The sequence below is a fragment of the Malus sylvestris genome, chromosome 14, assembly GCF_916048215.2.
Source record: "Malus sylvestris chromosome 14, drMalSylv7.2, whole genome shotgun sequence".
Lineage (NCBI taxonomy): Eukaryota > Viridiplantae > Streptophyta > Magnoliopsida > Rosales > Rosaceae > Malus > Malus sylvestris.
In genome coordinates this window covers 10,298,521-10,316,220 of record NC_062273.1, presented here as the reverse complement: position 1 = coordinate 10,316,220, position 17,700 = coordinate 10,298,521, and the positions used below count along the sequence as shown (strand labels likewise).

The window sequence follows — 17,700 nt, the reverse complement described above, 5'->3', positions numbered from 1 at the left end:
TACCGAAAGCTCTCTCAACATCTTTCCGGTATGCCTCTTGGTGTAAGGTAAACCACCTTTGGGCGTCATCCATAGGGTTTGGAACTGCTTGGACAAGTGTTGCCCACTTTAAGTAGATGTCATCTGCCAAGTAATACCCCATATTGTACTGACAGTCGTTGATGTAGTAGTTAAGTTGAGGTGATTTACCCTTCATTAGGTTATTGAATAAGGGTGAACGCCCAAGAACTGTAATGTCATTTTAAGATCCAGGGACTCCAAAGAAAGCATGCCAGATCTATGTGTCAAACGAAGCATCTTCCGTTAAAGCCTCATTGCCATCCGGTGGGACAGTTCTTCCACTACCAATGCATGCAATCTAAGGACCATATCATGCCCAGAATGGCACAGTCTTCAGCTTTACGAAGGAGTTGATCCATATCTTCTTGATTTGGTTCACGGAGGTCCTCTTTGTAAAGGTGAACAATTGTGTCACAAAATTCAGCAAGACGATCAAGGCATGTAGACTCAGACATACCATATGTATCACCCATTGTATCAAGTAGGGAGGCATAGACCATCATTCAAAGTGCAATAGTAACCTTCTGATGAAGTGAGAAACCAGGGCGGGCTGCTATGTCCAACTTCTGTTAAAAGTATAGATTGACATGCTAGACATCATGAAGTAAACGGTAAAAAACATGACGCCTCATCCAGAAACAAAGTCTGAAATCCTCTTATGTGTACACCAGTTGGGGTTGAAATAGTTGTTCATCAGATTGTCATGCGACATCTCTCTATTTCGTGGTTTGTAAGAGCGACCAGCAACAGAGCCACCCCATTGAGGTTGTTCCTCAGTTGGCTCACACACCATGACCCCAGCCATGGCTGCCATATATGATGTGTTGCGCCATGCTTCATCTTCTTCATCAGACTCCTCATCTTCTCGTCTCATCTGCGCCCATTTTTCTCCAATTCGGAATTGGATAAGGACCCCCAATTGGAATCCGAAGAGGATCCAAAGTTGGAATTCATTGCAAACTTGAATTAAAGAGATTGAATTGAAAGAGACTGAATAGAAAGAGATATTGGAGAGGGCAAAGCTAAAAGTGTGTGAATTATAGCCCAATATCCACCCTATTTATAGACATTGGAAGCTAAAGATAAGAAGTGCCACACAGATAAAAATCCTATCTAAAATTCCTACAACCAATTACATCTCGACACGTGGCACTCGAAATCCGAGATGTAAAATTATTGAGATTCCTTATCAACAAGAAATCTGCAATGTTACTCACATATCGACACGTGTTACTTGAAACCCGAGACATAAATTTATTGAGATTCCATATCAACAAGAAATCTGCAAAGTAACTCACTTATTGACACGTGCCACTCGAAATCCTATCCAAAAAATTATTGAGACTACATCTCGAAAAATTATTAAGGTAGTTTAATTTAAGTAACCATATTAATTAATTCAACTAAAATAATAAATTATGTTTGGCCTATGGCCTTTTGGCCCCTTCGGTTGGAGATGGTTTTTGTCACAAGACTATATTTGGCCTATGGCCCTTTGGCCCCTCAGTTGGAGATGATAAGAAATATAGCATGGCACCGTTCATTAAAATATTAATTTCTAAGAGGGCTATAGAGCTAAAACGGGCCATATGGCCCTTCTTCGGTTGGAGATGGCCTTAGAGAAACATTTTTCCTATCTTCTGGTCTCCTTCCTTCTATGAAGTAGGTTCCAGAGTTCGAGTTCCTTCATTGCTTCCAATTCCTCTTCTTTTAAGGTTCAAATCTCTCTCTCTCCCTCTCTCTCCAAGTGGGTTAATTAGTTCATATTGTCTCTACTATTCCTCCAAAACTTTGTATTATGTGCTCGTATCAAGCCGTTAAATTGTTCTCCTCCTTGATTTTTCCAATTATGTTGGCTCACTTAAGCATCATGCTAATAAAGCTTTTGATTTTATGCAATATTATTACATGATTTTACCGAATGTACGTTTATAAGCCAATATGCATTATTGGGTTCTGCAGATTTTCATGGTTGTTTCTGTTTCCATTGTCAAACTAAGACTCTTGTTTACAGTTGTTACAGTATATTGTTCCAAAAATACTATTACTTTACGTTTAAGACAGTTGCATTCAATTTCATTGTGATTTTTTTACAAAAATGATATGATAATTACACTAAACTCATCTAAACTACGGGGAATGAGAATTGAATTTCGGTGTCGAGGGTTGAGCACACTGCTCTAGCCAACTTGGCTAAACTCATGCCTGCCAATTACATTGTGTTTGGTTTGTCTTTTAATAGTAGTACTTGTTAACATAATCACTGAACATTTGATTTGGTTGAGGAACTTGATATTTAATACAGAACAATTATTATTAGTTATAATGTTAGTTTGGTAGTTGTAGTTACTGCTTATTTTTCAATTCTGGTCATTCTTACTGTTCATGTGTGGTTTTCCTTTTGGGTTTTTATCACAAATGGTCCCTAACATTGATCAAACACATCATTTTGGTCCCTGACATTCAAAATCGATAGAAATGGTCCCTGACGTCCCTGACATTGATCAAGCACATCACAAATGGTTCTTCCGTTAAAAACTTTTTGGGCAATTTTCAAAGCTTCGTAATTCAATCGTTTCTTAACCAAATTTGACCCATGATATATCAAAATGAAGATAGGAAAGTGTAAAACAAGATTATACATATTTGGAAACCCAATGGTTGCCAGAGATAGCCGGAAAATAGCCTCAAATGTGACTGGTTCGCGAAAAAACTGGAAAACTCGCCTGAAATGGGGTAAACTTTAAACATTCATAACTTCTTCAATAATCAACGAAATCGAGTGATTCAAAAATGAATATCATACTTCTCGACGAGACTAAGAGAATGGTAGCTTTCTTGATGGCTAAATCGTCGTAGTTTTGCCAGAAAACGACTCGAAATTGGCTAACTCGAAAATGGTTATCCAAGTTCGAGCCATTTTCCGGTCAAACCACGGTAAATTAGCAGTTAATAAAGGTACCATTCTCTTTTTATCGTTGAGAAGTATGATTTTCAGTATTGAATCACTCAATTTCGTTGAGTATTGAAGAAGTTATGAATGTTTAAAGTTTACCCCATTTCAGGCGAGTTTTCCAGTTTTTTCACGGACCAGTCACATTTGAGGCTATTTTCCGGCCATCACCGATAACCATTGGGCTTCCAAATAGGTATAATCTTGTTCTAAACTTTCCTATCTTCATTTTGATATATCATTGGTCGAATTTGGTTAAGAAACGATTGAGTTACGAAGCTTTGAAAATTTCCCAAAAAGTTTTTAACGGAAGGACCATTTGTGATGTGTTTGATCAATGTCAGGGACCATTTCTATTGATTTTCAATGTTAGGGACCAAAATGATGTGTTTGATCAATGTCAGGGACTATTTGTGATAAAAACCCTTTCCTTTTTTCATGTAGCAGAATGGAGATTGCTAGAATAGCAAGGTGTAGTTATCGTGCAGTTACAGTCGTCTTTGCTTTGTTTGAACACAGTAAATATGCAAATATCTGTAAAGAGATATGTTTAAGGTTTAAGAAACTAACAGTAGGGAGTTTTGAGCTGACATATTCTCTTCTCGAGCATCCTACTTGCTTGCTGCAATCGGATATGGATGTGCATTTTATTAAGGATAGTGAAGGATCACCAGATTATCATGAGCATTAGGCACTAGATTAGGACTTAGCTTAGCTATTAAGCTAAGGTTGTTACAGTTGGTTATGTATTGATGCTGACTCAGTATTATAATAGATATTTTTATGGATCCATATATATCTCTTGTAATCTACAATTACAATTAATGAGAATCATTTTTCTTCAACCACAATCTTTGCCAATCTCTTTTTCTCTCTCTTCCAATTTTGTTTACACATATACATAAATTTCTACATGGTATCTTCGCCGGAGTCCACCAACGTCGATCCTCCGCTTCTCGTTTCTTGATTTCTTGCATTTTCTTATCACCCAAACATGTCTTACTTAATTTCTCTTCTCTCTCTTTTGCAATTCGTCTGCAATTTCTATGGTGACTACTCTGAATTCCTCTGATTCTACTTCTCCTGCTACATCTTCTAGTCCTACTCCTCTTGGCAAAATCTCTAATACTATCCCTCTATCAATTGAGACAATCACCGTCCAAAATATTGCTAGAATGGTTTCGACAAAACTCAATCGCCAAAACTACATCACATGGCGTATCTTGTTTCTTCTCGTTCTGAAACGGTTCAAGCTTTTAGGGCTTATCAATGGCGACAATCTCTGTCCTTTGGATCTCAAACTCTCAATCATGCATATGAACTGTGGTGTGAACGAGATCAAATCCTAACGATTTGGATCAACTCCAATCTAGCTAAAGATCTTCTTCATCTGATTATTGGAATGGAAGATTCTTGTTCTCTATGGCAATCTCTCGAACGCCGCTTCGCCGAAGCTTCGTGCACTCATATTCATAGTCTTCGATCTAAAATCCAAACCATTCAGAAAGGTGATGCTTCCATGACCGATTACCTTAACTCTATTAAGGATATCTTTGATAAACTTGTTGCTAAGGGAAAAGCAATCTCTGATTCCGATCTTGTGGCTTATTTTCTTGCTGGACTCTCGAATGAATATGAATCTTTTGTTGATTCGATTGAAACAAGGACTAAGTCTGTTAATGGGGATGAACTCCATGGTCTTCTACTTAGTAAGGAGATATCTCTTCAGGAACCCAAAACTCGAGCATCTTCCTCCTCTACATCTACACAATTTCATGCTTATGCTGCTCAGCAAGGATTTTCTAATTCCAACTCATTCCGAGGTAATTTTAAAGGCATATACCAAAATCAAAATCATAATCGTTTCAATCAGTATCACAATTTTGGCCCTGCTCCATCTTGTTCCTCATTTTCTAGAACAAATTCTAGGCAAAATTCTGGAAGTGTTCAGTCTAGACAATCCTTATTTCTTTCTGGTCATTCCATGCCATGTCAACTTTGTAATCAATATGGCCATTCTGCTCTTTATTATGGTCGTCTCTCACAGTTTGCTGCTTAGAATCCTCCTCCTATGGGTTTGAATGCTATGATTGGTTCACATTCTCTAAGCTGCTGGATTACTGACAGTGACACCACACATCATGTTACTCCTGATCCAGCTTTTCTAAATTCTGCAATACCCTACAATGGCACATAACAGCTCTTTTTTGGTGATGGCAAAGGTCTGTGTATTTGTCATACTGGCTATGCTTTAATTCGCACTCCTAATGTTGTGTTTAAACTTCATGATGTGTTATTAGTGCCTCAAGCTTCTCATAATCTCCTGTTAGTATATAAATTTGTCTATAACAATTGGTGTTCGCTGACTTTTGATCCTTTGGATTCTACATCAAGGATCTAAAAACTGGGAGGATGCTTTTCCAGGGCCCCAGTGAAGGTGGTTTGTACCCTTTATGTTGGAATGCTTCCAATGGTATTTATGGTATTGCCATCTCGCCTTATGTTTTAATGATAACCAAAGCTAATATCAATACATGGCACGGAAGACTTGGACATCCTTTTAGTCTAGTTTTAAATAAAGTAGTGAATAAAGGTCAATTGTATGTCGTTGGTTCAGTTTCTCAGAAGTCTTTTTGTTTAGATTGTCAACTTGGGAAGGCCTTTAAATTGCCATTTTCTACATTGCCTTGTACTTCAACTCGACCATTTATTCTTGTTTATGCTGATGTATGGGGGTCCTTCTCCCACACATTCTTGTACTAGATATAGATATTACCTAATTCTAGTTGATGATTTCACTAAGTACATCTGGTTATATCCACTGCATTACAAATCAAATGTGTGTTCTGTTCTTCAGAATTTTGTTATGAAAGTTCAAACATTTTTTTACAGTAAGGTTCAATGTTTAAGGTCCAATTCAAGGGGTGAGTTCTTAAGTGCCATTTTGCAAAATTTCTTTAATACTGATGGAATCACTCATCAAATAAGATGCCCCCACACTCCTGAGCAAAATGGATGTGCAGAAAGAAAACATAGTCATGTAGTTGAAATGGGTAGAACATTGCTTTCTCACAGTGGCTTACCATCGCAATACTGGATAGAAGCATTTCAAATTGTTGTTTATTTGATTAATAGGCTGCCTCTTCAATCCTCTTCTGTTAGCCCTTGGGAATTGTTATTCAAAGCTACTCCTAAGTATCACACTTTGAAGACATTTGGGTGTGCATGCTACCCATAGCAACAACCCTATTCTTCCAGTAAATTGGCTCCAAAGAGTAAGCTCTGTGTGTTTTTGGGATATAGCCTAAATCACAATGGATATAGGTGTCTAAATCCTATCATTAACATACTTTATATTTCGAGGCATATAGTGTTTGATGAAACTTCATTTCTTTTCAAACAATCACAGATTTCATCCCTGCCTCCTTCTTCTCTTCCTATCCCTACTACATTCTCTAATCCTATTTCTATCACTATACCTATTCCTACCCCTACCTCCATTCCTCCCACTTCACCCATCCCTACCACTTCACCAATTGCTTCCCCATCTCCTATATTAGTACCAGAACTTGCAACCACAAATAATTCCTCTCTTTCACTAATTGCACAACCTACTTCATCTATTCCAGTCAATCAACATCCTATGGTTACAAGAGCTAAAGCTGGTATAACTAAACCCGAAGGTTTTACAGCCACTAAGAACATTTTTCCACCCTTTGTTGACAACCTTACCATCATCCTTCCTACACCTACCACTTATCATCAAGCTTCTAAGAATCCCAATTTGGTGAAAGCAATGGCAGATGAATTTCAAGCCTTTCAAGCCACATGTACTTGGGAGTTAGTACCTTCACATCCAAGTTACAATCTAGTAGGATACAAATGGGTGTTTAAAATAAAACACAAGGCTGATGGATCCATCGAGAGGTATAAGGCTCGGTTGATGGCTAAAGGGTTCCACCAACAAGACGGCCTTGATTTTTCAAAGACCTTTAGCCCAGTAGCTAAACCAATAACCATCAGAATTCTTTTGTCTCTGTGACATATGATTGGTTTGTGCATCAGTTGGATGTGAGTAATGCTTTGATGTATATATGATTCAACCTCTAAGTTTTGTGGATCAGTCTAAACCGCACATGTTTGTAAACTCAAAAGCTCCCAGAGCTTGGTATAAAGCTTTCTACAGTGTCATTGTTTCCTTGGGTTTCTCATCCTCATCCTCTAATACGAGTATCTTCATAAAGAAAGATTCTCACATCACTTTCCTAGTAGTTTATGTTGATGACATTATAATAACTGGGAGTTCCACTGCAGTATGTTAATCCATTATTTCCAAGCTTCAAGCTTTATTCCCAGTCAAAGACTTAGGAGATATCCACTATTTTCTTAGCATTGAAGTTCACAGGTATGCCAAAGGGTTATTTCTCAATCAATCCAAATATGTTTCAGATTTACTTAAGAAGAATGATATGCTTGGGGTCATACCATGTACGACTCCAGTTAGTTCAACAAAATTAGATCACTCTGATACCCCTCTCCCTAATCCCTCATCTTATTTGTCCATTGTTGGTGCTCTCTAATATCTCACTTGGACGAGACTTGATTTGGCGTTTGCAGTTAATCAAGTATGCCAATACATGCATAGTTCTAGAACTATTCACTTGCAGGTTGTGAAGAGAATTCTCTTGTACTTGAAGGGCACTATTGACTCGGGTTTATGGTTTACTAAAGGCTAGCAAGTTCTTACAGCATGGACTGATGCTGATTAGGCAGGATGCCCTGTTGACAGATGATCCATCAATGGATATTGTGTGTTTCTAGGACTGAATCTCATCTCTTGGAGTGCCAAGAAACAAAGTACAATTGTTCGATCCTCTACTGAAGCAGAGTACAGATCACTAGCTCATACTGATGCAAAACTTAGTTGGGTTTGTAAAATTTTGCAAGATGTTTCATTTCCTCTCCTCAAAACACCAAGTATTTTCTGTGACAACAAAAGTACCATTGCTCTAACTTTCAACCCAGTTTTTCATGCCAGAACTAAACATGTAGAGATTGACTATCACTACATTAGGGAAAAAGTTCTTCTAGGTCAAATCAGCATTCATCATATGGCTTTCTTGATTCAAATTGCTAATATATTTACCAAATCACTACCTGCAGACATATTTGCACAGTTAAGATCTAAGTTCTCAGTTCGATCCCCTTCCTTTAGCTTAAGGGGGTGTACTAAGGATACTGAAAGATCACTAGATTATCATGAGCATTAGGCGCTGGATTAGTACTTAGCTTAGTTATTAAGCTAAGGTTGTTACAGTTAGTTATGTATTGATGCTGACTCAGCATTAGAATAGATATTTTTATGGATGCATATATATCCCTTATAATATGCAATTACAGTTAATGAGAATCATTTTTCTTTAACCACAATCTTTGCCAATCTCTCTATATCTCTCTTCCAATTCTGTTTACACAAATACATAAATTTCTACACATTTGATGCTTATATGTTTATCGATGTTGAAGAGTAGTTTTGTTGATATTTCAGTCAAGGATCTTGTAAGTTCAAAAAATAAGGATGGCAATCTTGCAGCGTCTAATCCTCCACCTCAGAGTCGTGCTGTTTCTAATTATGTTCTGACCAAGCACCTCATAGCCATGCAGTTTCTAATCATGTAACACCTGATCATCTAACTTCTGATCATGCATCGTCTAATCATGTAACGTCTAGAGCACATAACCATGCAACACCTGGAGCTCCTACTCGTGGATTGTCTGATGATGCAACATCTAATCAGGCAGCTTCTAATAATGCAATGTCTAGTGATGTAACATCTAATCATGCAGCTTCTTACCATGCATAATTTATTGATGTAATATCTAACCATGATGCGTCCAACAATGAAGTATCTAATCGTGTAGCGTTTGGTGATGTGATATCTAATTATGCAACGTGTGATGATGTAATATCTAATCATTTAGCGTCTTCATCATGCATGTTAGATAGCATCTTCAGATTTCAAGAAAGCGATACACACATGTCTTAAGGTTAGAAAGAATACATTGATCATGTAGGCCAGAAGTTTGAATGAGGTGCAATTGAATTTCGTACAAAGTTGTGTATGTATGCCTTAGCGATGGGATTTCGTTTTGCTTATGCAAAGAATGATAAGCACCGTGTTGTTGTTGAATGTTTTAAAAAGATTTCAGATGGATGTAATTGGCGTGTTTTTGCTTCGGTTTGTTGGTTGAATGGTTTTTTCTACATAAAGACTCTAACTAATGTTCACACTTGCACGGGTGTTAACCGTGAGGAGAAAAGTAAGATGATGAGTGCAAGGATCGTATCTTCTGTTTTGGTGGATCAAATCTGGGAGAAACGGTCTATTAAGATAGTATATATTGTCAAGGATTTTAAGCAGAATTATGGTCTTGATATCCCTTACCATACTACATGGTGTGCAAAAGAAATGGCTAAGAGTGAAGTTCATGGCGATGAATCCTCATCTTATAGTCGATTGGTTGGTTATAGTAATGGTTTAATGTCAACTAATCCAGGGTCGCATTGTGTCTTGAATTGTGATCCTAAGACTTCTCGCTTTCAAAGATTGTTTATTTGTTATGGTGCTTGCATTGATGGTTTTTGGTGGTGCAAACCGTTGTTGTTTATAGATGTAACTGTTCTAGAAAGTAAGCATGAGCCACCAAGAAGAATGGAAATCAAGGTATAAGTTTAATATGATTGTTGATATGTATCTGTGAGGTGAAGAAAGGCACTTTTAGAATACTCATCATCCATTCTGTTTTTATGTTATTGGTTGGCAGGATATTTCCCCTTTGCGTTCGCTATAGTGGACTAAGAAAATGAAGAAAACTGGAGCTGGTTCTTTGAAAATTTAGCTAAAATTTTAACCCCACAAGGTAGGACAATTACATTTGTATCTGATCAGAACAAAGGTCTTGTTGAAGCTGTTTCAAACATCTTTCCAACATCCCATCATGCATTTTGCTTGCAAAATTTGAAACTGAATCTTTTATCTAAATTTCCAACTACTTATGGTAAATTTTTCCAGAATCTAATTGTTGATCTTTTTTCGAAATGCGCTCATGCTTTTACTAAAGCTACTTTTGAGGTTAATTTGAGAAATTTGAAACATGAGGGTGGTGCACCTGTTATGACCTTTCTCAAAGATCTTCCTAAGGAGAAGTGGTTACATGCCTACTTTAAGGGTAATCAGTATGGTGAAACGTGCAACAATGTTTCTGAAACATTTAATTCTTGGATTTTTGAGCTATGTGATTTGCCCATCTTTCATATGGTTGATGGCATCAGGATTAAACTCATGAGAATGATGGCTGAGTTGAGTCGTGAAGCAAAGCGATGGTCTTCCGTTCTATGCCCTGAGATGGAGAAAACCTTGAATGAAATATTGATGCTTGGTAGGAATTGGAATGTCAGTCGTTCTACTACTTCTGTTTATGAGGTGCATGCTGATTATTCTGTTATGGTTGATATGCGTAATCGTCTGTGTTCCTGTAATAAGTCGCAAATTAATGGTTTTCCTTGTGTTCATGCACTTGTTGCTATACAAAAACATTCTGATAGCATTTATGAATATATTGATGACCACTTCAAGTCAAGCTATTTTAGAAGTTCGTATGGGTTTCATATTTCTGTTGTACCTGACACTAAGAACATGATGGATGGGGGTTCAGAAAATGTTGTCATGCTTCCACCCGTTAGGAAGAGACGAGGTAGACCAAGGACTAAAATGCCAAAATCTATTGGTGAAGTTTAGAAGGTCATTAAATTTGGTCGATATGGTGTTGTTGGAGTATATAATAATAAGTGTATGACAAATATTTTTGTTTATAATCTCATGTTTTTATTGAAGAAACTGTCGCACTATAAATTTCTTTACAAGATGTGAATCAAATAACAAGATATTGTGTATGTAATCAAAAGGTAGGACAAAAACAAAACCACAATAATAAGACAACTTTACGTGATATAATGCAGTATCATATATAAACAATATATCAAACTATACTGTGCATATTTGTCTTATGACTTGATCTTTTTCTTTCTGGAACGAAAACAGGGTAAATTGGTTTGGTTGCTGCATGAAGAGAGTAGTTTTTGGACAACACAGGAGGACCTGGGTTTATTGAAATCATGTAAATTTTAAAAATAAACCAAAAGACTTTTTTTTCTTTACAATAATCAATATAGAAATAGAAAAGTAAAGGACTCTCCAAGCTCTCTCTTCCTCCAACCCTCAACAATATTTGTCAGTGTCTGATATTTTGTTTGTACATCAGGTCAGTGTTCGAGAAGGAGAATTGGATGATGAGTGAGGTTTGTTGGGTGCATCTTGCTTTATGCCATTGTGGTTCTGCTCAATTACTAAGAATTGTTATTGATTTCTTTTCCTGATAATCCTAAACAATCTGGAATAGGACGCACTAGAAAGATAAATTGTTCGATCGATCTGTTAATCACGTTTTTAATAAGCTAATAAGCTATTTAATATGTATATTTGTAAAGGAGAATGCTCAAAGTCATGAAGTCTTATTTCTTGCTTTCTAAGTGGGATAAATTTTCTAAATGTGACCGGAAAAAACGAAAACAAATGAATGTGGTTGGACTTCACCTTTGAAGCTTTGGAGTTTTCGTCTTGTTGGATGGATGATGGGTGAATTGTATTTTTCATTATTTTTGTAATAAGTTAGATGTATTATAGGGTCGATTTGCATCAACTGGTAGACATGGCAAGCCATCATTGTTCAAGATCTTGACAAATGAAGATGGGAATCTAACGACTTACGCAAAATCACTCATCTCTGCTCCTTGATGCATTGCAACAAAATCTGCCGCTTTATTAGTTGCCTGATGAATGTCATTTCAAGCTTGAAAGAACTTCTGCAACTTGACAATACGAGTTAGAATGATTTCTTTTGAATCCGATTCTACAACTATGTTTGAGAAACCTATATATTGGGCAAGAAGTCACCCTTCCAACACCGCTAGAGCCTCCGCTACACAGATATTTACAGCCTTGATTTTAGAGATTTGGTCCTCTCTTTTTTTTTCCAATGTTACATCTCGGAAGTTGACATGCTCTACTACAAATTTGTTTTTTTACTGGATAAAACTTAATTAAAGCGAGAAAAAACATCCGCCACAAAGTTTGCCTCTCTATAAATGTGCTTCCACCGGATTTTGGTAAAGTTCGAAGCCAACCATCGGATATCTTTAATTAAAGAAATGAGATTCTAGGGTATCTCGCAATAGCCTTAGGCCGCTGAATGAGACGAGGAGTCACCCTTCTCCATGATTTTCTTAAAACCCTTTAGCATTGCATGAATCAGATCCTCTTTGAAACCTCTCGCCTCAGCTCCATTAATGGTGGCCCCATCAAGATTAAAAGCTCCAGCACCGATCATATTGCCATATTCAGCTCCATTAATGGTGGCCCATTAATGCTTTTTGTAGCCAAGTTGTAGTTTTAATTGAAATTCTCCATTAAATGAGGCTCCCCACATTAATCTATCCATCGTCGATCAATAAGGAATCGTCACATCACATATTTTTTTCACTATGTTCGCACTTAAAACTGAACGAGGATCTTCTCTGGATCCTATTTGTGAGGATTCTGGATATTCTCATATTGTGTCTGTTTATCGTATCTTGTGCAGTTATAAATCATTTTAATTTTTTTTATTTAAAATTAAACATAAACAACATTTGATGAAAACAAACTACACGATGTGAGGGTTTGGGGATCCTCACAAAAAGGATCCTCATTCCTTAAAACTTGGATCACCCGTAACCATTTGAATGTAAGCTGTTGATCTCAAAATGAGCCGTTGGGCTCAACTTAGTTAGCCAACAAGTGGCCGACATCAACTTAATTAGCCAACAAGGTGGCTGACATAACCCATGTGGGTTGGGTCACAAGCTTGCAAGTTGTTGCGCGTTGGGCGAGTTAGAGCATCCAATTTGCATGGGTGGTGTTCAATTGATGGTTTACCACTCGCATAAGTGGGCCAGCCCATTAACCCAAATCTATTTTTTGGTTGGAATTTGCCTAATTTTTTAATTTTAACCCATAACTTCATTTTAGACCAAAGGTTAGAGTGTTTTAGGAGGAGAATAGAAGGCAAATTTTGAAATCTACTTCAAGGGTTGGAGTTGGTCTCAGATAAAGAATCTTTATTTAAAGTGAGAAGCTTTCTCAAGTTTCAAAATTCAGTGGAGGAGATTACTCCTTATCAAAAGATAAGGTTAAAAAAAATTACTTTATTTATTTAATGTTTGTAATAAAGAAAATATAAATATATTTAAATATTTAAATAAAAACATGTTTGCTTTTACAACAAATAACTTATCTTCATTGTATAAATTTTATAATCAAAACCGTTCAATTTTTTAATCTACATTTGAAGATCATTTTTACGAAAAATTATTTAGATTAGAGATCCTTTAGTAATCCAAATGTATCTAAATCAACGGTGTAGATACAAGTAGCATATTCACGATTAACTGTTAATTTATTTGATATATTTTGATAACTAAACAATCTCCGGTTTACATGATTTTTTGTAATAATAATCTTTGATTGGAAATTAAAATATTGAATCGTTATTTCTAAAAAAAAATTAAGTAATGTGTTATTTTATTGTTAGAAGGATAGTGTAGTTTTAGTGGGTCAGATAGTTAATTCAAATTTAATATTAATGTTGCCAATAAGTACTTCTAGACCTGGCATTTGTGTTGTATTTTTCGTGTTCCTGTTTGTGTCGTTTTTGTGTCATACCCATATATCTTAACCGGTCGTGTCGTGTAACATCCGTTAAAGTAAACTGGTAATATGACCTAACCCAAAATCAACCCGTTAATATTATCAGGTAGTATGACTCGACCTGTTACGCATTAAAGAAAATATATTTTAATTCAATAAATAATGAAAATGAAAAACATAATTTGACAAAAAAAAGAAAAGAAAACAAAATGCTAAATTAGTATATGTATACCACATTGGCACATAAATATTACTTCAAAATATAAAAAAATATTTGCCTTTCAAGTATTACATACTCCAATATAAGAGCCTAAGGAAAAAAAAACATTAGTACATTGCTATAAAATATCAAATGTTCAATGATATGCAAAATGAAGGGACTTGCATTTAAAGGTTGGGAAATCTTGCATGTTTGTATATATTTTCACATTTTTTAGACTTGTACATTAATGATTATGAATTTTATTTATTTTGAACTCCCTTAAAAATATTATTCATGAGGGTTTGTATGGTTTTAAAAATTCAAACAATGATGAACCCATACTCATAGTGTAGAGGATGCGATCACGAGTCTTTGCATATTTTTCACATTTTCTCGTACTTGTAAATTAATTATTATAATTTTGTTAATGTGTTTGGTATTTTAAATTACTTGATACTTTTCTTTTTAATGTGTTTTATAATTTTTCAATCTCACTCTTTAGTATACTATAAAAATAAATAAATAAGTAAAACTATTTTTTTTTAATTTATAGAGAATAATAATACAATAATACATATTTAATATACAATATATACATATAGATTATGATTATTGTATTTTATAGTAAGTCTTTTTTGTCACAGCTTGTCCCTGATTATTACGAAAATGCACTAGAGGTGAAGGGTTTTTGACTTTCGTTGACCAACGTATAGTGAGAAGTACGAAATTATTTCAGCGTATTCCTGAAATACTCGACAATACGAGCAGAAGAGGATTTGGAGTTACGGTTAAAGTTTTACGGAACTCTAACATGAGAAGTACTTTTACTTTGGTTAATATATATATATATATATATATATATATATATATATAAGTATTATTATTTTATTAGTTGTTATTAGAATTAGAAATGGGAAAAGGAAAGAAAGAAGAAACAAAGAAAAGAGACTGGGCAGAAATGCCCAATCGGGAAAAGAGAGAGGAAGGGAACATGAGGGACAGAGAGAGAGTCCAGCGAATGGAGAGAAGAGAGAGAGAAGCCGGCCAATTGGAATAGAGGAAAGGAGGAAAGGAGGGAGAGAGTGGCGCAGGGGATCAGCCGGATCCCCTTGGCCTGTTCTTGACACAGTCAGCACCCATGCCTATTTTCGATGATTTTCACCCGTTTTTCCAGCGAATTGCTTCGAGAAACCTCATGGGAAACACTCTAGGAGCCTTCCTTTATCCATTCCATCTCAAAATTGGAGAGATTTGGCTTTGAAAATGGAGAAAACCGCAAGAAATGGGTGCGGCGGCTTTGGCTTCGAATCACCCAATCCCGAAGCAATTTCTTCCAATTGTCACCACCCATAGCATCCTCTTGAGGCCTAGAACAAAGCCCAAGCATTGGTTGGGACGGCAGAGTTGATTTGAGGATGAATTGGAACTCACCTATTTCTAGGGTTCTTCACGGGTTTGATGGAATTGGAGCCTTTCCAGGCCAAATTGGTCTTGGCCTCAGGTATAAAGTTTACTCTACTCATTGAGATCTTCATTTCTGTAAATTTTGGTAATTTTTGGAGATAGTTGGATTTTCCAGCGAGCCGGGGCGGCCCGTGCGGCAGCACGTGGCCAGTGGCCCGCCAATGTCATTCTTAGCATGTGTTTAATGTTCTAGGTTCAGTTTTGATAATTGATTGACGTAAATTGAGTAATTGAACCTAAGTTCGTTACGATTCGTGGTTAGGTGAAAATGTGAATTGACGATCCGACCGTTGGATCATCACCAAACTTTGATACGTTGTAATACGTAATATTTGAGGATTATAGGAACTTACGGATTGGGAATCCAATTTACGGATCTTCCGGAATTGGAGTTTTAAGTTCATAAAATAGAATGTTAACCGTCACTTGGTTTTGACAATTGACGGAGATCCGACCGTTGGATGGTAAGGAAATTTTAGGATGTTGTTCTAGAGATATATTGTGGACCTCTGGAAGTTATGGATTGGAAATCTGATTTGCAGATCTTCCGAATCGAACTACGTAATGACGTGTTTTATATAAGTTATATATTCTATCGATATGATTTCTGAGGTTTGATTTAATGATTGTTCTAGGCGCCGATCGTCATGACTTCTTGATGTGTTGTGCTAGGGAGTTGTAGGGCGAACTCCAGGTGAGTTGGCAGTTATTTTCTGTTTATACCTATATACTACTGATTTTTCCCAGAAATTGAATTTAAATGAAAGTACGTTTTAAAATGCCATGCATGCATAATATATGAAATATATGAATTAGTATTTGATGCATATATATGAAATGGTGTTGTGGACGCACAGGTGAGTATCAGGTGAGTTTTATGTTGTTCATATGATTTATTGTTTGATGTGAATTGTGTTGAGAGCTCATAACCTGCACCCCTAGTGTTAGTGCTTATATTATTCACCCCACACCACACGCTCACCTTGGATCCAAGTAGGCGCATGTGGTACAGACCATTAGAGGTGGTTCCGACGTGTCGTACAGACCATTAGAGGTGGTTCCGACTTGTAGGTGACTTTAGATTGTTATACAGCTGTTGATAAGAGAAGCACTAGAGCGTATTCTTACACCATTCTTGTCGTACAAACTATTTCAGGTAGTTCCGATTTATGTGCAGAGTACCACCGTACAGGTCACAGTTGGTGACTCTGGTTGGATTGGATATTGAGCTATAGAATTAACCGTACAGAACAGCTGCACGGTCTCCGGTTGATTCCTTATTTCACCTGTTATATTGTTGCATCCTTATTATGTTTAGATGCATAGCATGGCATATTTTCCTGAAAAGTGTTTAAGACTTGTGATTTGAGTTTTGTTGTTATATATGATTATATATATATTATTTTCTGGGAAAGTATACAGGTTTTACAGCGAGGGGTTAGAAGTGTTGTTAAATGAAATATTTTCGAAAAACTTTATTTTACTGACCCACTCAATCTTGTTTTGCGCCTCTCCAGGTTCAAGATAGTAGAACTTTGGTGACCACGAGGAATCCAACAGTGTTATGACAGAATTCACAAAAGTAGGACTCACCCTCGGGTGTTACATCTTAGTAATTGTATCTTTAAAGCTTCCGAACTGTGTAAATGGTTACGTCACTCTCACGTGACGACCAGCATGTCCTCCTTCGGGACGGGGTGTGTCATTTTTAGTAGTTTATAAAATTAAAATCAGCATAATAACTTTTTTCTTAACGTATCAAAACAGGTTATCCGCATGTCACCTTCGTGTAAACCTGTTAATGACCTAATATTAACATGTTCTAAATCGTATATCCATATAACGACCCGATTAGTTATCGTTTTGACTCAAAACCCGTTATTTTGTGTTCCATATGTCATGTAAAAAATTACCAGATCTACCCCTTAGTGTAAAAATATATTGATGTACTTAAAAACTAAAAAAAGTTAACGATAATGTTTATGTTGCAGTGGAAATATGACCTCTCATTTTTATACCCTAGTTAGTTGAATTATTAAGGGAACTTTAACAAAAAAAATTCTGATACTGTTTACTTTAACAAAAAAATTATATTATTACGCTAAAAAAAATCAAACATGATATTATTTACTTTACCATTATTTTGTCATTATGGTTAAAATTCAAATTTTGAAACTTTTTTCATTAGTTTTCTAATTATTAAATGTAGATGTAGA

General features: G+C 36.1%; 1 protein-coding gene across 1 annotated transcript; it reads left to right on the top strand.

Moving 5' to 3' along the window:
• The first annotated feature begins 10,188 nt into the window (after positions 1-10,188).
• On the top strand, positions 10,189-10,812 carry LOC126599014 (uncharacterized). The gene has a single exon (XM_050265402.1). The coding sequence runs from the start codon at positions 10,189-10,191 to the stop codon at positions 10,810-10,812; it is 624 nt and encodes a 207-aa protein (XP_050121359.1).
• Positions 10,813-17,700: the final 6,888 nt, after the last annotated feature.